Here is a 23010-nt window from a genome sequence, read left to right as displayed (position 1 = left end):
AGCGATTTAGGAAATCGCTGATGAATTTGTAATAATTTTGAACTGCTTGTTGTAGAGTTCTTTGACAATTCTTCAGCAGTTCTACAACACTATTGTACTTTGAACAATGAATTCTCTGTAAAACTTCAAACATATAAATAATTGAAATTTTTTCTTCCGAAACATAAATTTTGTGGAATGAGTAGGCCTACAGCATTCTTTGATTTTGTGATACTTTTCCTTTTTAAGATGAGGAATTGATAGGTAAGCTTTTCTTTGAATGCTGTTCACCAAATCAGGTTTTTGAACGTTAAAAAGTTTAATTTTGAATGTTTAATAAATACAAGATAAAATACATGTAAATACAATAAATACATGAATGTTTAATAAAAAAAAGTTTAATTTTGAATGTTTAATAAATACCTCTGACATGGGTTACATGACAGAAATATATTTTAATCAATTTCATTACATAACTTCATTGTCTGGGAATATTTGTGTTGATTACTACCTGAATACTAAAACTTGTATGAAAAGTTAATACGGAACTCGACTTTTTCAGCTTTTGGAAACGCCAAAACGATAAGAAATGATAATTCCTCAAGGTTTGGAAAGTACATAGACATCCACTTCAATGCGAATGGAGTTATAGAGGGTGCAAAAATTGAGCAATACCTATTGGAGAAGTCTCGTATAGTATCACAATCGAAAGATGAAAGGAACTATCACATATTCTACTGCATGTTGGCTGGACTGAACAAGGATGAGAAACAGAAGCTTGAACTCAGTGATGCATCGCATTACAAATACCTCACTGGGGTAAGTGAATTAAACTTTATACTCAACTGCTCGTTCTATCTGAATTTAGTCAAGTGTTTATTGTAAAAAAGTTTGGAATTATACATTGATTTTTTCCAATAACTCACTTAAATATGAACTATATTGTTTCCTATATTTACTGTACCTACAATAAATATAAGTGATTAGTGTCTCAATGTTTAACGATAGAAAAATGGACAAACATGTAGTATAAAAATGGAAATATACTGTTGAATATTAAGAGGCATCTCATGAACTTTTGAAAAGAATAATTATAATCTAATATACCATATTTTACAGAACATGGCATGCTACTGTGTTTAATATTGGTGCATCGCACATATTCAGCTTAAAAAATGTACATAAGTTAGCACTTTTCTTCAATCCAACATTCTACTTCGCTATTGACAATATTTTCCATTGTATTGCTCTCGATTCGAAGGCATAGTATTTGTATACTCCACTGTCTAGTTTATGGTGCTGGAGCTATAGATGATCTTACAAACTCACTGTATATCATTATATATATATTTTTTTTATTTCAATTTTAATCAATTTCATTACATATAATTGTCTAGGAATATTCCCATTTGATTGGTGACTATAATAAAGTGAGCGCTATCAAACCCCTCAAAATTTACTTGCACATCTGGCTCATTTTTTAAATAATGAATTCATTTTAATGCTCACTCTCTCTTTGCTATCTTTTTAAACCAAAAAATTGTGATATAACCATAGTAAGATAGACATAACATCCGAGATCGATCGAAATTTACATTTTGCCTCAAGTTAAGGCATTTTGCTCAACACCCGAGCTCTACTCATGAATATCATTTTACAATATATCTATTTTCCCATTTTTTTCCAGGGAGGGAGCATTACGTGCGAAGGCAGAGACGATGCGGCCGAGTTTGCTGACATCAGGTCGGCAATGAAGGTTCTACTTTTCTCAGACGCCGAAATATGGGAAATACTCAAACTTCTAGCAGCCCTCCTACACACCGGCAATATTAAATATAAGGCTGCAATAATAGGTAAGTAGAACTGTCAAGGAAACCCACAAAAATACTTAACAACTGCACCTAATCTTGCTGGAGACAAGTTTTTAATCGAGAAGAGAAGTAGTGTTCACAGTTCATTGATAAGCTACTCTGATTTTGTATTTTATTTTGATATTAAATTTTCAAAACATTATAAAATTATAGAGAATCAACTTCGACAATGTGTTCATAACTCAAAATTTATTTTATGGATAAGAAATGCTGGTAACGACATTGAGTTGTGATGTTTATAAAGGTACCATATAATGTAATGTTTTAATGTACCATATAATGTGATGTTTTTTAAGGTTTTATATCATAAGTTATTATGCTCTCTGAAAATGGCTATTTTGAGAAAGCACCTATTGCTAGCAACGAAATTACATTTCTCATGGCACTGGTAGTATGATGTAGGAATAGAATGTAGGATATATTGGATTATATGATTGAAAGTATATAGATAAAATGACAAATATCAGAATACGGTATAAGGTAATAAATGCTCTTATTCAATAAAGCACTTGATGTAAGTGTTTAAAAACAGAGATCATGTTGAAAAAATAATTTCTCATCAATGATATTAAGTACGAGTACTATATTCTCTTATTTCAGATAATTTAGATGCAACGGAAATTCCAGATCATAGTAATGTTTCTCGTGTGGCCAGTTTATTAGGTGTACCAAAGCAACCCTTGATTGATGCTTTAACGCTCAAAACGTTATTTGCACATGGGGAAACAGTGGTAAGTTTTATTCGAAGCTTCATCCATCACTTATCACCTTATTACCCGTCATTCATATCCTAGTTTTAGTCCCCAAGGTTTTGGGATTTGGTTTTAATGGATTTACAAAATTCACAACATATGAGTTACTTGATCAAGATCAAACATTTTCAACTGGAATTACAGTAGCTCAGAGAGCTTAACTCTTTTTTCGGATTGATGTTTTACAGGCTTACTCTTATTCCACAACTATTTTGAGCTATGCGGTTCTTTTCCTTATAAGGTTTCTCGTTTTTCCTACCTGTTGATTGAATGAGGGGGAAACATGATATTTTTTCTCTTCTAAGCTCTCAAGCTATTTGCAGTTTTTTTACCTCTAAAAAATCGATTATTTCTGTATAAAATCTCGATAAATTCCATTTTAAGTCCATTAATGGAACAAATCCTAATGAATTTTATTTGAAGGCACACTAATGGAGCACTTTCATATTTCCAGGTTTCCACTCTTTCAAGAGAACAGTCTGTAGATGTTAGAGATGCCTTCGTTAAAGGAATCTACGGTAGATTATTCGTACTCATTGTAAGCAAGATAAATAATGCCATCTATAAACCAAAAGCAACTGCTAGAAGTGCCATCGGAGTTCTAGACATTTTCGGATTCGAAAATTTTCACACTAATAGGTGAGTTATTAAAATGGAAAAACGAGATCATATAATATTTAGGAGCTTAATATTTTGAAAAGTCTCCAAGTGATTGAGCCATCAACCTTGAACCAGTAACCAAACTTTTGAACGTAAAATAAATTCCCCCCTGACATTCTCTAATAATATCTCCTCTTGGAGAAAGAATGGTTGATCAATCAATGAGGGAGTTAAATATAAATATTTATTTGTAAATACTCGTATAATTCACATTACAATTCTTTCACTTGACTTATGAACATAAGTTCATCCCCTGCAAGAGACTGTAGTACTTGTTCACTTTTCACCTGAAACACTTTGGCATCAGAAATGTGCCAACCAAATAAAATTCTGTTCAAGTCAATATTTTTTTTCAATTTCTCTTTCCATCACGAACTGCTCATAAACTATAACAACAGTATGACAAACAATTCGAAACAAATCAAGATTCCTATACCGGTTTAAAAGTATTCAAAGCTATCAATAACCAATTAGTGAGTGTTTAAGAAAATAGTTCGATTCGTCAATACTTGTATAATTGGAGAATATCTCGAATTAGCCGTGTGAGCTGACTTACCAGCTCTACTTGATCTACCACACTTATATTTGAAAGTATTTCTTGAAATTGATCGGACTTCTTGTTTGTTTTCAGCTTTGAACAATTTTGTATAAATTTCGCCAATGAGAACCTGCAACAGTTCTTTGTACAGCATATTTTCAAACTAGAACAAGAAGAATACAACGTTGAGGGAATTAACTGGCAACATATCGAATTTGTTGACAATCAAGATGCCCTGGATCTGATAGCTAGCAAACAGCTCAACATTATGGCTTTGATTGATGAGGAATCGAAGTTTCCAAAGGTAAGAAATCAAAATATTCAATCAAATTTCAATGCCAATCTGAAGAGTGGTTTTCAGTGATGCTTCATGTAAAACCGCTCATCATTCTGAACATGCATTCTAAGAATTACATTACGGTAGCTGCTGTAGGCCTACATATACCGTTCGACAGTATTTCTTAAAATTCAGAATATCTGAAGTGGCTTAATATCCACAATTATTATTGAATTTTCATCATTTGTACACGTGAAATTCTAATCTCATCTTGGACTTTGTCACCTATAAATTTGGAAGAAAAATAGCACAAGGACTACCTTATTATTTCATCTACCAATATTACATTACTGTCATTTGTATTGTAAAAAAATGAATGTGTAATTCCACACTTGCTTAAATTACGTAGAATCACCTCCTGTATTTTTGCAAGTTTCTGTTCAATTAAATGAGTTGATTTCAAATTTCTTATTTGACGTAATTTTAAAAATATTTTCAAGTTAAAAGTTTCATAGTTCTTTAAAATGTTATTTTTCACGCTGATCAAATTCTATTAGAACTCGCATTTAATACGAATATTATATTTGGCTGTTTATAAAGTTTTCATGATATACTTATATTTGAGTTGTATTAACTAATTGTTCTTCTACAGGGAACTGACCAGACCATGTTAGCTAAGTTGCACAAGACGCATGGAGGCCATAGAAACTATTTGAAGCCCAAGTCGGACATCAACACCTCATTTGGTCTCAATCATTTTGCTGGAGTTGTGTTCTATGATACCAGGGGTAAGATGGATTATCCTGAATATGCAATTGATCAATTGATTGATTGTTATAGGTTGTATTGTTGAAATCATTCAACAGTTGAATGTCCATTCAAATATATTCCACAACTCAATATAATGATTATTCAGCGAAATTTCTAATCAATAATATTGCTATGAAATCCTTCAACAGCATAAGTAGCCTAATATTGTAGTATTATAGCATTATCAATCAGGAATTTCGATGTAAATGATCATTATGATTTATCAGTAATTGAATAATATTGAAATATTACATTTCCTTGCAAGTAGCACTCAATTTTATTGAAGAGAATACTAATATTGAGTTGACCGGTGAATATCGAGGCAATGGCGCAAAATACAACAGTCTTCTCTTTTTGCAAGCTCTTGACAAGTGTAAATATCCAAGGAACTTTGGAGCTTGTAGATGTTGCTACAACATGAAAGCTTTGATGTCGCTTGAACATAAAAAATTCAAATTCTATTCCAAGGAGGAAATAATAGTGTTATGCAGTATATATGCATGTAAACATCAAACAATTGAAAGGTTGAATTAAATTGCTTGGTTATAAAAATGTAATTAGCCTACATAATTATAAATTCATAAAATATTTTCATAAATGAGTTATTGTAGTTTCCAATATTAATTTAATTAAGAGAATTTTGGACTTATCCTATTCTAAAATTCTTCGTAATCGTTTTGAAGGTGATAAATCATTGTCAATATAGAGTAATTTTAATATGTAGAAAGAAAAGACAACTATGAAGCAGAGGGAATGGATGATGACATAACAGCAATACTATTCATTCACAATAGGAGAAACTCAAATTTCCGAAGTAAAAGATAAAGATAGTTCCGGTGCAAATCCGTAAACGTTAATGAAAGTTATATATCCAGGTCATTTGTATTATTATACACATATATTGATCACAATTAATCATAAATTAATAATCCTATTTGATAAAGCATATATTCTATGTTCATGAAAAGCATAATATTGAATAATGTTTCAGGTTTCCTTGAGAAAAACAGGGACACCTTCAGTGCGGATTTACTGCAACTGATACACATTTCCAGCAATAAATTTCTGAAACTGCTTTTTGCTGAAGATATTGGAATGGGTTCAGAGACGAGGAAAAGAGCTCCAACTTTATCCACGCAGTTCAAGAAATCACTTGACTCGCTCATGAAAACTCTCAGTTCATGTCAGCCATTCTTTATTAGATGCATCAAACCAAATGAATTTAAGAAGCCTATGGTGAGTTTTTTTTCTTACCTTTATGTGTACGTTAATAACATGAATCGATTCATTCAACGCTAAACAATCTTTCATTTTCCTTCACTTTTTGTAATGATTCAACTTTATCAATATTCAATTCATATTCAACATCTATCATTAATCAGTTTCACTTTTTTGAATATAAATAATAGTACTTAAATGTTACATCCTGCGAAATAGTATTTAATTAATTAATAGCCTACGGTACACATTCCGTTTAGCCTTACTTTTCGTATTAGATTACTCTCAATGAAAATACATTGAATAATGTTGTAGCATTAAACTGGATGGAATAATTAATTCTCATTATTGGTATTTTTCACAACAGATGTTCGACCGCGGCTTATGCTGCAGGCAGCTGCGATACTCAGGAATGATGGAGACCATCAGGATAAGACGAGCTGGTTACCCTATAAGACATACATTCAGGGAATTCGTTGAACGCTACAGGTTCCTGATTCCAGGAGTTCCACCTTCTCATAAGGTAATTACTCTTAATCTCTCATTTTATCATCTATTATAACCATGAGTCCCATTCCATAACCACGAGTCTCTTTAACTCTCAAAATTCCATATCATCTTGTGAGGACAGGCTGAATCTCATGTTGATGTTATAGCTTTGAGGTACGTTTAGTATTTGATTCAGAACATTTATCATTCCACAGACTGATTGTAGAGCGGCCACAGCGAAGATTTGTGCTGCTGTACTTGGTAGATCCGACTACCAGTTAGGAAATACAAAGGTTTTCTTGAAAGATGCCCACGATTTGTTCCTAGAGCAGGAAAGAGATAGGGTGCTCACCAGAAAGATTATTATCCTGCAGCGGTCTATAAGGGGCTGGGTTTATAGGCGGAGGTAAGACCGTAGAAAAATTAAATACATTACATTATTTCTTCTCAAAGAAGACTTTAAAAAAATGTTATACACTTTATTTTAATTGGAAAATACTAGTCATTGAACATAAAATTTTATTGTCATGTTTTTTATTGGATTCGTTATCGTTTAGATCCAGAACTGACATCTGAAATAACTGGAGTCACATACTGCAAAACCAGCAAGTGTCATGATATCAATTCCAAAGTTCGAAGACAAATTTATTCATTATTGAAGTAATTTATATATTCAATTTGTATTATATTTAGAATTTTTGTAACTGAGCACCCACGGAAAAACCCACGTGTTTGGCTAGACCCTCTCAATTGTTTTGAATTGTGAAAATCCAATCCAGGCAAAGCCTATCCATCAGGCTTGAACAAACCACTATGCTGCGTAAGGTAACGAGCGTAGTAAAGCTAGTGGAGTAGAAAACATAGAGTGCATTCACCGCTAGATGACTGCTTCTACCAGAACAAAAACCTTATAAAAAACTTGGAACTATAAAAAATGTAGATTAATTTGATTTGACTTCAAAAAACTATCTTGCTAAACTATTCAGAGTCTCGTTTAATTTCATATCCTTACAGCTTTAATAAATTCTTCAACTATTCACTGACTTAATAAATCAAATAAAATGATCAAGATTTGAATCAAATAAAATGAATTGCACAACCATCAAGAATATTGATAACAACACCCTTTCAATGGCGTGAATTGTTATTCCCAGGTATCTTCGCATGAAAGCGGCAGCGATGACCATCCAGAAGTACTGGATGGCGTGGGCGCAACGACGCCGCTACCAGCGCATGCGCGTAGGCTACATGCGACTGCAGGCGCTGATTCGGTCGCGCGTCCTGTCGCACCGCTTTCGTCATCTGCGCGGCCATATTGTCGGCCTGCAGGCGCATGCGCGTGGCAACATGGTGCGGCGCATGTATCGCACCAAGATGTGGGCCATCATCAAGATACAGTCACACGTGCGTCGCATCATCGCCCAACGAAAGTATCTCAAGATCAAGGTATTTATCTATATTATTTTTATTTATTGATGGATTCCAATTGATCAATTTCTATTTATATAACAAAGACATTAATTGGAAATGGATGTATTACTGAGATTAAGCTCCAGTAAGCTGGCACAGCCTGTTAAACCAACCTACCACGTAAATGAAGGCCAGCGCTGGCAAACCATTGGCATTCACACACTGGCGCTGGTCGACATTGGCCTTCATTGGGCCAACATGTGGATGCGGCATTAGAAGTGATTCAAACTCACTGTTTAAAAAAGTATTGTATTAATTAATGCATATTCCTTAAAGTAATTCTTTAACAGAGGAATCTTTAATGAAATTCAATATTTAAGTAAGATGGTCAGTTAAAAAAAAAATTATGTCTATCAAAAATTGATACGGTAAGTAAAGCTTGAGCTCGAAATCAAGTACTGTATATTGGAAAGAAAAAATGTACCTATATTCACAAAAAAATTGAATGAACTGTTCGCGTTGCCGAACTTCGATTTTTAAAACTAATAACTGACAGAAGGAAAATGTATAAGGTATTTATACTATTTAATTGGAATAAAAGGGAACGGGCTTCAGTGAAACCGTATTGTACAAATATTAAGAAACTCATATACCGTATTGTTATAAAAGCTCAACATACTATTGTTATGCTATGTATCTTGGTGACGAATGGTTTATGATGTCGAATCTCGTTTGATACTAACTCATTGTGAAGGGAATTTGCAAAGCTTTCTGAATAATTCAACTTATCCTCCTGTTTAATCTATTTTTCCAGTTTGAATACAGGAGTCAAATAGAAGCCTTGAAGCTGAGAAAGAAAGAGGAGCGTGAACTGAAGGAGCAAGGGAACAAGCGAGCCAAGGAAATAGCCGAACAAAACTACCGGGTGAGAAATTCTCTTCGATCAAACATGTAAATTCAAATTGTTTAATTGAAGAAGTGAATCTTTGTTACTGTAAACAATTATTAACATTGTTTTTTATTGTTTGATATCCTGCCATTTTATTATAACTTAGCCTACATGGAAATGAAATAAATAAATATGAAAACTTGTATGAATTGTAAAAGTAGGCTACGCATCTTTATTGGTTGAGTATCTTTATTGATTCTGGATATCATCGATGATAATTCTGTCTTTGAAAATCTCTCAACTTGATTTGGAAGTACCATTGATTAGAAAAATAGCTCTCAATTTGAAAATAAAATTATTGTTTGTTATTCTTTGATGAACATAAAATTTCTCATTAATTTATTGATTTTTTATGTCAATTACATTGTTGTGAGTCGTTAACAAACAATATGGAATGTTATCTAATTCTCAAACAAACATTTTAGAATGTATTACTGAATAAAAACAATTTCCCATCTCTTAAGTTTTGAAAGGATCTTCACGATATTTACAATACACATTTCATTCTTTTTTTCCTGCAGGAAAGAATGGAGGAGTTGGAGAGGAAAGAAGTTGAACTGGAATTGGAAGAGAGGAGAAGAATGGAAATAAAGAAGAATCTCATAAACGACGCAGCTAAAAAGCAAGATGAACCAGTTGATGACAGTAAGCTAGTTGAAGCCATGTTCGACTTCCTACCAGATTCTAGCAGCGAAGCACCCAACTCAGCCAGAGAAACCTCAGTTTTCATGGTGAGTTCACAATAATATTCACCTTACCGGTACTTGTTCACATACTTATTATTTATAAATTGTTACGAATTACTATTCTCACATGAAGCCCACTTTTCATTAATATTTTTTACTCGATCTGGTACTTAATTCTGGTTTCAATGTAAAGGAACAATTATCAAATAATTTCAGCTTTACTGTGAATTGGAAACTACTTTCTTGATTCATTAAATACTCCACCAAATACTCTTAAATATGAATCCAATGAACAATTTATAATTTATTGAAGCCTAAACTTATAATTATACTGTCTACCTATTCTGTAGGAATTCTTTGAGTTTTTTCATCATTTTTTACAGTTGTGTAGCCTATTCATTTTTCCTTGAGATCATAAATAAATTTAGAATATTTCAACAAATCATATTGGCTTTTGATCAAATTATAGTTAATTAAATAATTATCAAATATAGTTAATAATTATAATTATACTGTCTACCTATTCTGTAGAAATTCTTCGAGTTTTTTCATCATTTTTTACAGTTGTGTAGCCTATTCATTTTTCCTTGAGATCATAAATAAATTTAGAATATTCCAATAAATCATATTGGTTTTTGATCAAATTATAGTTGATTCCGGATGATGAGCAGATATTTTTTATTAATTCCATTGATTCACATGATTGTGAAAAATGTTAACTGATATTTGTTATTTCAAATGCATCTCGTGAATTTTTTAGGATTTGCCGACGGCCAAAGCCGACCAGCAAGAGGTGATCAGCACGATGCAGCTTGGCTCTGAGGATGAAGAAGACTTGTCGGAGTTCAAATTTCAAAAGTTTGCGGCAACGTACTTCCAGGGTAACGTCACCCATATGTACTCCAGAAAACCACTCAAACATCCACTTCTGCCGCTGCATACCCAAGGAGATCAATTGGTAAGTGATCAAAAATACTTCAAACTACAAGTAAACTCCCATGATCTATTCAATCTTCAATTATTAATCAAACTGATGAGGATCGTTTTGAATCCAGATATTTTTTAATGAAAGAATTTGATTGTTTTTATTGCTGCAACTGGGGTTTTAACGTATTAGAAATTATCCAAATTTCCAGAGAATTTTATATTCTATTATTTTTATCACTCAAATTTCTCATAATGTTTAAAAGTGTGAATTATCAAAGATATTCTGCAAGATACTCTCTCATTATACAGTTGTCTGTTATTAGAGAAAAATAACTGCGAAAGCAAAGATTTATTTAAAAAAGTACATTTTCAATTTCGCAGGAATTTTATATTTAAATTTCAATAAGTATTTGTATGAAAGTTGATGTAATTCAACAACAACGGTCAGCATACATAGAATTCCCTTTCTGATAATGAATAAAGCAATAGCAACAGAATATTTCAAAGCTTGTATCTACCTGTATGTCCATAAACAGAATATTATGTTGTTAGGAACTAGAAAGAGATACTGATGTCATCTTGAGACTACTTTTGTTATGATACAGAATCATACAGTATGGTATTTACAGCATGACTGGGAGTATAGTTGTCTTTGACTCTTTGAATATTAGATTATTTTATGTGGTGTTAGTATTTAGTCAAATTACTAATGAATTTTTCTACTCTCTAATTAATTGATAACTTTAAATTTTTATAGAGAATTAACTAACATTAACATGATCACTAACACTGAAAAGTATTAGGAGGCGAATAACAGCGAATATTATAATATGTTGGTTTAATTTATTTGTATGCTTATAATTCATTTGTTTGAGATAACAAAGATGACATCATAACCATTTCTTCAAGCCCATAAAATTATTAATACGATTACGGTAATAACATTTTAAGTAAACTAAATACCGTAGGCTGCCATTAATCGTAACTATTCTAACAACACATTCCTTTCAAACTAACAAGTATTTTCCAAGTGAAATTACTCTTTATTCTAACAAATAACTTATTCCTTCTCAAACTAGTGTATAATCTAGATATATTGTGCTTACTGTTGAACAAATAACAGCATTGGTGTGCTTTGCTGTGCATGTGCTCGTTGGTAATCGAGGTGTTTGTGTGGTGTGTGCACTTTATAGGAGAGTTTTCTGAAGCAGAAGCCGCGTTCGATCAGACACAAACTGGTGTCGCTGACGCTGAAGCGCAAGAACAAGCTTGGTGAGGACGTGAGGCGGCGACTGCAGGACGACGAGTACACCGCCGACAGCTACCAGTCATGGCTCGAGGCACGGCCCACCTCCAACCTCGAGAAGCTGCACTTCATCATTGGACACGGCATCCTAAGAGCCGAACTCAGGTCATTCATCCACTAACAAACGTCTGTCTGTATTGTTTATGTATAAGATAATGTTTCTAAATGAATTACCTTTTTTCAAATAGGATTAAATAGGCCAACTGACATTTTAAGGAGTGGTATTTGCTCAAGAAAGTATTGTCTACAAGCAGGAATAGAGAAAAAATCATTATGAAATTTACCTTAACATAAGCTAACTGTGTCTAACAAGTCTACAACTAATATGGGTTGTACAATTCTGGATGGCTCTACAACATGCTAACTATATTTTCAAGCAGGAATAGGAAATAGTTATTTATATATTAAGAGCGTAAAACGCGACTTTATCGCTCGAGTCAAGACAGTTTAACTGTTAATTTTGACGAGAGCGATAAAGAAGCTTTCCGCTCGAATTACATACAATATTTTTTCTACAACTGCAGTATTGGATTCCAATACAATAAACAGTTTTTTTATAATTTATCCAATTATTTTGATAAATCAATGTAATAATAATAAAATGATAGAATTTGATTATTCTATCCAATCATAATAATTTATTTTATAATGATTTATTATTAGAATATGATAAAACAATTAGTATCATCTGCAAAAAATATTTGGTAGGACCGTGATTTGAACCTGGGACCTTCACCGTGAGAGACAACGCTCTACGAGACTTTGGTACCATGACCGTAGGAAATGGGGCGAAAAAGTAGGGACATGAACTTATTGGAATTGCATTTTTCTAAAATATAGCCTACTGCACATGCGCTGCGGTTAGCGAGCGGTAAAGTAAACAGCTGGCGAGCGTAAAGTAGATTATCGCTCGCTCCTCACAAAGTAACTGTTTTATGATGAGTTTTCAGTTCGTAAAGAAGAACTTTACGAGCGGTTGTAGAAAAAAAATCATTATGAACTTTACCTCAACATGAAAGATAACCCACAAGGGAAATAATTACAGCATCGCAGAGGGGAATCTGAATGAATCGCCCAATTTCAAAAAAAGATTTTTCGTTACAATATGAAAAATGGCTTAACATCAATAAACGAAAGATTAATTTTTTGAAAAACGTTTACATTTTTGGAAATGTACCTATTTAATATTGAATTTGTATTTATATTTCAATTCGTATTGTGATGCATTCTTCTATATTTAATTTGTTGATGTTGAGCCTTCCTTCATACCGTGACGATAAACCTTTTTGAAATTGGGCAATCCATTTAGATTCCATTCTGCAATGCTCTAATTTTCTTTTTTTTGAGGTCAAGTTATTTGATAGTTTTTTTATATTCCTGCTTGCAGACAATATTTCCTTGTGCAAGTAGCACTTCAAAAAATGTACGTTTACTTATATCATACATTTTTTTCAACCTGTCATGCTAATTTTTCAATGAACACATCATATCTTTTGAATGTATCAATATTTACAACCCTAGATCATGTGAAATGAAACTATTATCTTTTTATTTAAGTTTTTCTGAAATTTCTTCAGCTAGACTATAATCATTGATATACGGAATCTATATAATTATTGGGTACAACATACTTAGAACATGGGGTGTATGTACACTTATAACAAGGTTTTGTATGTAAAACCTTCTAAATTAAAAGTTGCAAACTTGATTATTTTTAAAGGATATGTGAATATTTCCAATAATAATATTCAGTATCCTAGATAATTATATCTTTCTAATTCAATGACACAATACGGTACCGAATGCAGTCTCCTCATCAAGCCTCTATGGATCAAACTCTAGCAAAAAGGTTTCAATGTTTTCCGTTTGTGAATTAACAATTGTTGTTCAACATTTTGTTGTTGGATAACATTTGTAGTTTATAAATCAACATTGGAATGTTAAAAGGTCTTCAGCTAATATCTCATAGTTGTGCAGTGATAATAACGAGTTCATTCGCCTTTTTAGGGACGAAATCTACTGTCAAATTTGTAAACAACTGACCAACAACCCATCGAAGTCCTCCCACGCTAGAGGTTGGATTCTACTGTCACTATGCGTTGGCTGCTTTGCTCCTTCCGAGAAGTTTGTCAGCTACTTGCGAGCGTTCATCAGGGAGGGACCACCCGGCTATGCGCCCTACTGTGAGGACAGACTCAAGAGAACATTCAACAATGGAACAAGGAATCAGCCTCCCAGTTGGCTTGAGCTTCAGGTGTGTGTAACTCATTATTAAATACCCAATCATTATATAGAAATTACACTTTCATTATTCCATCCATTTTGTTTATTGCAATCTGTATTCACTCAATTTCAACCCCAATTTATTACACTAGAATATTAGAAGATTATAGTATCATCTTCAGTGATGAAACCAAGCACTTGAATGTTTTATACATAATTATCATTGTATGCATGCATTAGAAGATATCATTTAGCAATGCCTAGAGAAATTCTTAATCACTACAGAATCTAGTGATCATCTAGGAAAATGAAGTGAATTCATATTTTGTTAAATTTGGTGTAATTCAGTTTCCAGTTTTTAAAGCGACAATAACGGTACTTATAATTTATTAATCTCAGCTCTCAGATATGAACTTTGAAAATGTTCCAGTCTCTGTACCAGGGTAACATTCAAACATGGAAACAAAATTCAGCTATGAAAAAGTATGAAGCTGAAAAAATACAGTGAAGTCTTTAAATCTCAGTTGTATGATTGCTCTGTGAGAAATGTCTAATGGTGATATTTCTCCAATTATATCAAACTGTTATATGGATGAAAAGAAGTATAATACAGCATAAATAGTTTGATTTGCCATAATATAACATCGACACAATGTACGATGAAACATGAATTAGATTCATTTGCGAAGTTGTTCTCAAGTATTTAATCAATTTCTAATATTTTCAAGAAACTTTGCCAGCAATCGACTCAAAGATCAGCTTGATACAACATTCGGTGATTCGTCAATGATATTTGTTTGGTACTATGCTATTATATCATAATATGTAGTTAATACATTCTCAATATTATCATTTTGCGATTTTTTCAGGCAACAAAATCAAAGAAACCTATAATGCTGCCTATAACATTCATGGATGGCAACACAAAAACCTTACTCGCTGATTCTGCTACAACTGCAAGAGAGCTCTGCAACCAGCTCTCCGATAAAATTGGACTGAAGGATCAATTTGGATTCTCATTGTACATAGCTCTGTTCGATAAGGTGAGTGCTTATTATAACTTCCAAGCATATCGAAAATCGGGTGAAATAAAATCACATCACGAACCATTCAAAACTTTGCATTGGTGTATAGGCCTACTCACTCATGGTGAGTGAAGCTGTAATAAAATGTGTTTGAGTTATGATGAATTCAAATCCTAAAATCCATTCAACATGTTTCTCACTCTTTTCTGTAATACATTATAATGTGTACTTTGTATGCTTTTGGGCCTGTAGCATTAGAGAAGCCATGTTATGATATAACATTCATATTTTATAGAGATAATGTGCCCCAATACTTCAGAAGTAAAACTGTTGTGAATACATGGTTCATTGTACTATCTAGGTTGAATACAAAAAAGTAATTTACTTCTATAAAAATGTCCATGTTTTCATGGAAGAGGCTTCTAGTCTTATAATATGCGATATGAGAATTCGATTTACCGAACAGGTTGGTCTAGTGGTCTGGGACGTTGCAACCTTCAGTCTGCTTACACCGCCGCCTGCTTCAGTGGTTCGAATCCCGCCGGAAGGCATGGACGATTGATCATCTCATCAATCACTCACGCACTTCCCATTACAACAACTGGGCAACATCTGCAATAAATAATACTAATACTGTTCATTGCAGTCTTGTAATTCTGTAAAGTCCTTAGCCTCAGTTTCTAGGACACTTTTTGAATCTAATGAGCCAATATATTTATTAAATCTATATAGGTTCAATATATTTTATTTTTAAGTTTCCTAGAATTCGGACGGTAATCTCTCTCTTTCGAATAATTCGTTTCACAGACCAATGTAGTCAGTGATGTTGTAAAATATTGTTTCATAATGAAATAAAAACATTACTAGAATTTCAGTAAACAAGAAGAATAGTATTGTGTTTACACAAATATCAGTTGTATAATAAGAAATTTAGTAGAATAAAATTGTGATTTTACTTCATTATGGCACGCAATTTAATCAATTGATAAATTTTAGAAACATCAATATTTATCAAAGTGTTGATTTACCTCTTTTATCTATTTTTCGACAGGTTTCATCTCTGGGCAGTGGCGGTGATCATGTGATGGATGCCATATCCCAGTGCGAACAGTATGCCAAAGAGCAGGGTGCACAAGAGAGAAACGCGCCTTGGAGGTTGTTTTTCAGGAAAGAGATATTCGCACCTTGGCATGAGCCAACCGAGGACCAGGTTGCCACCAATCTCATCTATCAGCAAGTTGTCAGAGGAGTCAAATTTGGAGAATATCGATGTGATAAGGTATGAATCTAGCTGACCAGTATTTTAATGTATGATGTCTGATAAGAAATATTTTTTATAGTGATGACCTACTTCAAATGTGGGTCTATTTGAAGCTTTCTATAATACAATACTGATAATTTTTTGATACATTCTTTTTTACACTTGAGAATGTATTAAAATGTGAAACGAATATAATACTACCTGTTTTTAATTAATATATTGATTATCTTTGAGATATATTTATAGAAACTGATTTCATTATCGATATCAGTTAAAGTCGGCGTACATTACACAATTCTTATAATACAAATATTTTGGCACAGGTTCTGGTTATGATGTTTGGAAATATATAATTAATCAGTCACTCTATAAACTTTATTGTAAACAAACCAAATTCCTCTATAAGAATAACTATTTGGCAATGCAACGATTAAATGTAATTTGATTATGATTTTATTATACTTTGGAGTATCTTTTGAAATTCAAATATTTAGATAATATATTCCACATTTACATCTGCACAATGATAGTAGTGGATATTACTTCTCGAATTATAAAATCGACAGTTGCTCGTAATTACCTATGGTCAAGTGATTGCTTGAAACTCTTTCAATCATCAGAGATATGTGTTTCAGAAATCATTTCCCGGTTATTTTGAACCTTTTGTAGGTTGTTTAACTCATTTACTCTCACATCGAATCAGAATATTTCTCCTTATTCAAGCACATGAGCAACAATTGCTCGGAGGCTTCCAATAATCTTCAGCCAATAACATTAAAAAATACAGGACTTAAACATGTCTATGGTGGATTAAGTTGAATCATTCTTTGATTTAGGAAGAGGATCTGGCAATGATAGCAGCACAACAGTATTACATTGAGTACAATACAGAGCTGAACATGGAACGATTATTAAATCTGCTTCCCAACTACATACCCGACTATTGTCTCACAAACGCTGAAAAGTCCATTGATAGATGGGCAACTCTAATAGTGCAAGCATATAAAAAGGTCAGTGCCTAAATCTTTCTTTAAAGAATATTTTTCATTGGATCGATAAACTGTTTCATTACTCCGTTCAATTTCACCTACATAGTTGGAATTTTTCAAAGAAAAAACTTGAAAAATCTGAGAACAACACATCTCAATTGCTTAGTCTCGTTCACCGAATATTCCAATTTATTATTTCATTTCTTTGAGATTTGACTATTAATTACTTTGAATAATGTTTCATATTGGTGAAATATCAACATTACTCTGAATAATTCAATATCGCAGTTGAGAATCAATAGCTACCGTACCTGGGCTGAGCTGAAAGCTATTTGGGCTAAGTTGAAAGCAACTTGACTTCATGATTTGCTTTGCGTAAACTACGTTCTAGTTAAAGATTAATTTTACTATTTGACTGAAAAAAATTGATTATTTGTTTCATATATAAAAAAAACATTGACCACTTGAAGCGTCATTTCCACCGTGCAGTCAGTCTTCCAACGTTGCCAAGTAGTTAGTTTTAACTGAAATTCTGCTTGTTGGAGCCAGCTCTAGTTTTCATTTTTCGTTTTTGAATTGGACACGCGCTCCTCGTTCAGTTCGTATTTCTTTCACTTGAGTGTGTCGCGCTCACTAGCCGGTTGGCTGTCTTTTTCAGTTCAGTCTCGCTTTGAAATAGCTTGCCTCGAGTCGGGAATTGGTAATTTTCGTCGATCATTCCCAGAAGAAAATCGTTCTTCAAATTATTATTTTTTCGTTAGTGTTAAATCGTACACCATAAACCTACGTTTGGAAGAGTGTTTGCCAAACTCCCTTTAGTTGAAAGTTTTAAACTATTATTTTTCGATTGGAAAGTTCACCGATCTATCTCCTACCTCGGGGACACCTGAATACCTTACCTGGGAGTTGTAAGCTCAATAATATAAATATTACATTAGGTACTCTGCAGATTTTCGGTGAGTTGTTCTTTTATATATTCATTGCATGTACTTGTTTCTGTAGAGATATCACTTGTTTCTTTTCTATTCAATACAGTCCACTTTACATCAAAATTATTGATTACAAATTTAAAATCAATATAAATTTCTTAAAGTTGAACCTTAGAGTTTACACTGGTCCTCCGGGCCGGATTTTATTGGCTATTTTTTATTCAAATATTTGGCAAGCATTTATCCAATTTTATTGTAAATCGTTTGTGCATGCTAGGGTTCAAACCTGTTTGTACATTATGAATTGAGCCGATCAAGTTGGTTCACTCTTATCTCTATTGTCCGATCGGAACCGTTACTTTGCAATGCTGATAACGTTATCGCTTAGCTTGCTTCGTCTATTGAGCTTTATCTGTTCAATTTGTACTAGCATTATCATTTTGCTTGCTTGAATCATCAATGAAAATCGTTCATTGTTGCATTCGTAATTTTATTCGAAAATCAGTAAATGAAAATCATTAAGACCTTTCCAATATCCAATCATGAGTGAAAAGAAGTTAAAGCTCAAACGAGCTAAACTTGAGCAATATTTCTATCGTATTCAACGTACTTTCGAATTGTCGAAAAAGGCTTTAAAAGAAGAAGCTAGTGCTAAACAATTTCTAATTCTCTATAGTTCCACTCTTAAAACTGTTCAGGATTATGAAGCTGTTGAAATGGAAATACAGGAGCTTGAAATGGAAAAAGACCCGGAATTTGTACCCAAATTTAGTAGTTCACATATGGAAATGTTCGAACATATGGAAGCAATTGCTAGTGAATTGAAAAAACGCAGTCAGGTTGTACCTAGTGTTTCTACCCCGGCTCAACCTGTATCTTCCAATAAGGATTCGTCTAATATTTTACCGAAAATTGAAATTCCTGTGTTCGACGGAGATCAATCAAAATGGGCGGTATTCTACGAAATGTTTAAATGCATGATTCATGACAACAAATCGATTCCAAATCAACAAAAGGTCCAATATCTGGTGTCCAAACTATCTGGAGAAGCGGCTAATATTTCACGTCATCTACCACCTATTGCTAATAATTATGAAATTATTTGGGATGCATTAATTAAGCGGTTCAATGACCCCCGCTCACTCTCAAATGTGTACTTGAAACAAATTTTCGAATTCAATTGTCTAAAATCTGAGTCTCGTGCAGGTTTAGTTTCTATAGTCGATCAGTTCTGTGGTTCAATTACTGCTTTAAAACGCCTACGAGGTGAAGATGTATCTGATGCAATATTTCTGTTCCAAGCGTTGAAAATTTTAGATCCTGTTTCTCGAAAGGCATTTGAAGCTTCAGTTCATACTAAGGATGATCCCACATATACTGATTTTGTTTCATTCATCGAAAGGCAGATTAAATCGTTACCGCATGACGAATCGTCTAAACAATGCAAGCCAGTAGTGAAACCAATACCAAAATCCAAAGTGTTGGTTGTTCAATCGAATTCGCAAGTGACCAAATCACCGGTAAAAATATCAGAATGTCTGAAATGTTCGATGACAAATCATAAATTGATCAATTGTCGTCTTTTTCGTCAGTTATCACCTTGGGACCGTTTTCGTTTTGTTAAGGAGAAGGGTTGCTGTTTGAAATGTTTCTCGCCAGCCCATCGTAGTAAAGATTGTACTTCTTCCAACTGCGAGGAATGTAGTCAGAAGCATAATTCGCTTTTACATTTCGGAAATGCTTCAAATTCGTCATCAAATTCGGATGCGAAAAAGGTAGAAAATAATACTATTACCTGTTGTTCTATCGATTCGAAGTCGGCACCGTATAGTGTTCTACTATCAACTGCTCAAGTCGAGGTACCTGATAAGAGAGGTAGATTGCACAAAATAAGAGTTTTAGTTGATTCAGCTAGTCAAAGTCATTTCATTACTCGTAAACTTTGTCGTAAATTGCAACTATCGATTTCTCCTTTCCAATTAATTGTGAATGGTTTTGGCGGAAATTCGCAATCAGTTTTTGGTCGTACTTTTGTCACGCTTCAATCTCGACTCGATTCTAGTGTTAAATTTTCCATTGAACCATTAGTTGTCGAAAAAATCATGGAACAGCTTCCCACTAGTAAAATTGATAATTCTAAATTATCAAATTTGTTTGGTCTTCGACTTGCTGATGAAAGTTATCACATTCCCAGCGAAATTGACGCTATTATAGGAGCTGAATTAGTGCCCCATATTTTCCGAAATGGTCGTGTGGAAATTGATTCGAATTATTTGATGGCCTTGGAAAGTGTTTTCGGTTATATTTTGATGGGTAGAGCCCCTATTTTAACTCAATCTTCAGAAAATTCAACGTGTTTGATGACTTGTCTAACATCACCGTTGGATAAGTTAGTTCGAAAATTTTGGAAGTGGAAAGCGTTCCAGATGTAGGAAAACAACTCACTGCTGATGAGTTGGAATGCGAGAAGGATTTTGCATCGTCCGTTCGTCGTGAAAATTCGGGTAGATTCGTTGTCTCATTATCGTTTTCAAAATCCCCTGATTGTCTTGGTGATTCTTATGCTATGTCAGAACGTCGACTCATCAGTTTGGAGAAACGACTGGCACGTGATCCAAACATGCGTTTAGTGTATCACGATGTCCTCTTGGATTATCTCAAACAAGGACACATGGAATTGATAAAAAATCAGAGTGATAAAAGTGGTTATTTTATACCTCATCATGCTGTAATCAAAACTCAGAGTCAATCAACGCCTTTGCGTATTGTCTTTGACGCAGGCGCGAAAACTACTACTGGAGTATCATTGAATGATATACTTCATATCGGCCCCAAGTTGCAAACGGATATTTTCGTTCTGTTAGTCAATTTTCGGTTATTTTCTATCGCTGTAACTGCTGATATAAAGCAGATGTATAGACAGATTCTTGTCGATGAATCGTGTCGCAAATTTCAGCGTTTGTTATGGAGATTTTCGTCCAATGATCCCATACAAATTTTTGAATTAAAAACTGTCGTATTTGGTCTGAGTGAGTCACCGTTTCTAGCTCTCAGAACTGTCCATCAACTTGTTCAAGAAGAAGGTGAAAATTTCCCTGATGCTAAAGCTCGTATTCCGAGTGACATGTTTATGGATGATTTGGTGACAAGTGTGTCTTCTTTAGGTGAAGCAAATCGTCTTTGTAGTCAGGCTAAAGAATTGTTCGAGAGAGGCGGATTCGAACTTACTAAATGGAGTTCCAATTCACCTGAATTGATGAATGATTTCTCGGAAGATGAAAAATCGGCCTTGTCTAAAGATTTCGAGATGGGAAATTTGTTGGCTGTCCTAGGTTTGAAATGGCAACCTGGTAGTGATTCGTTTTGTTTTTCAGTGAATCCTAATCAGTCTGTTCCTACCAAACGTCACATTTTATCGGTAGTAGCACGCATTTTCGATCCTTTGGGACTCTTGTCACCCCTAACTTTGTTTCTTAAATGTTTAATTAAACAATTATGGAATGCTGGTCTTGATTGGGACGATTCAGTACCTCCCTCTATTGCGCTTCAATGGGAGACATGTCAGAAGGAGTTCCCTTTATTGTCCAATCTCTTCATACCACGTCATTTAGGAGTGATGAATGATTCGAAAATTACTGTCATTGGTTTCTGTGATGCATCGACTTTAGGTTATGGTGGTGTGATCTACATAAAATCTCAAATGGATATGCAACCTGCAACTATCACATTGTTGTGCGCTAAATCAAAAGTCGCGCCATCTAAGACTTTATCCATACCTAGGCTTGAATTATGCGCGGCGCTCTTGCTCGCTGAATTAATACAGGTTGTTGTCTCTGTTTTGAGCCTTCGTTGTCACGTGACTCGCGTTGTTGCATTATCGGATTCAACTGTTGTCTTACATTGGATCAGGGGCTGTCCATCTAGATGGCAATCTTTCGTCGCTAATCGAGTTACGAAAATTCAAGACTGTCCTATCAACGACTGGTTACACGTGGCAGGAAATTCAAACCCAGCTGATCCCATTTCGAGAGGTTTATCCCCTTCTGAAATAATTAATCATGATTTGTGGTGGTCTGGCCCCTCTTGGCTAATGTTAGAAGAGAGTGATTGGCCCGTCAAGGTCGATCTGGAACCTATAGAGTGTCTACCTGAGGTCAAGGTTCACTCAATTGTCACTGTAGTACAGTCGGAAAATTCATCTATTAATTCGATTCATCTTTTAATTGCTCGTTGTTCCAACTACCAACGTCTATTGCGTATCATGGTGTTAATATTGAAAGTACTTCGTCTATTGCCTAAACCTCATGAATTAGATTTCGATTTGGCAGAAAAACATTTGTGTAAAGTCGTACAAAAAATTCATTTTTCGAAAGAATTACTGGAATTGAAAGCTGGGAAAGAATGTACTTCTCATCTTCAACAACTGTCACCCTTTCTTGATCATGATATTATTCGTGTGGGTGGACGTTTACAAAATTCTGAGTTGAATTATGACAGCTGTCATCCGATTATATTACCGAAAAATGATCCATTGGTCACGCTTTTGATTGATTATTTTCATGAAAAGCACTGTCACGCTGGACCTCATTTATTGGCGTCTATTTTGAGACAAAAATATTGGATTTTATCAGCCCGTGTCCTTATAAGGAGTCATGTACGAAAATGTAACAAGTGTTTTCACTATCGTCCCACTCTTACACCGCCGAAAATG

The 23010-nt window shown here is 33.9% G+C and overlaps 1 protein-coding gene across 1 annotated transcript in view; it reads left to right on the top strand.

The window, feature by feature from the left end:
- Positions 1-23010, top strand: part of LOC111064333 (myosin-VIIa) — a 45754-nt gene that overhangs the window by 2863 nt on the left and 19881 nt on the right. Inside the window, exons 4-21 of the mRNA XM_039422763.1 lie at positions 542-798; positions 1667-1832; positions 2451-2581; positions 3057-3241; positions 3894-4104; positions 4730-4865; positions 5879-6123; positions 6473-6628; positions 6810-7000; positions 7749-8040; positions 8819-8929; positions 9475-9684; positions 10400-10681; positions 11760-11977; positions 13880-14126; positions 14965-15138; positions 16172-16399; positions 17218-17391. Of these exons, the coding sequence (XP_039278697.1) occupies positions 542-798; positions 1667-1832; positions 2451-2581; positions 3057-3241; positions 3894-4104; positions 4730-4865; positions 5879-6123; positions 6473-6628; positions 6810-7000; positions 7749-8040; positions 8819-8929; positions 9475-9684; positions 10400-10681; positions 11760-11977; positions 13880-14126; positions 14965-15138; positions 16172-16399; positions 17218-17391 (3614 nt within the window). The remainder of the gene's footprint in view (positions 1-541; positions 799-1666; positions 1833-2450; positions 2582-3056; positions 3242-3893; positions 4105-4729; positions 4866-5878; positions 6124-6472; positions 6629-6809; positions 7001-7748; positions 8041-8818; positions 8930-9474; positions 9685-10399; positions 10682-11759; positions 11978-13879; positions 14127-14964; positions 15139-16171; positions 16400-17217; positions 17392-23010) is intronic.

The sequence above is a fragment of the Nilaparvata lugens genome, chromosome 3 (assembly GCF_014356525.2).
Source record: "Nilaparvata lugens isolate BPH chromosome 3, ASM1435652v1, whole genome shotgun sequence".
NCBI lineage: Eukaryota > Metazoa > Arthropoda > Insecta > Hemiptera > Delphacidae > Nilaparvata > Nilaparvata lugens.
Note: the sequence above shows the minus strand (reverse complement) of the source record. Positions and strands in the feature narration are given on the sequence as shown.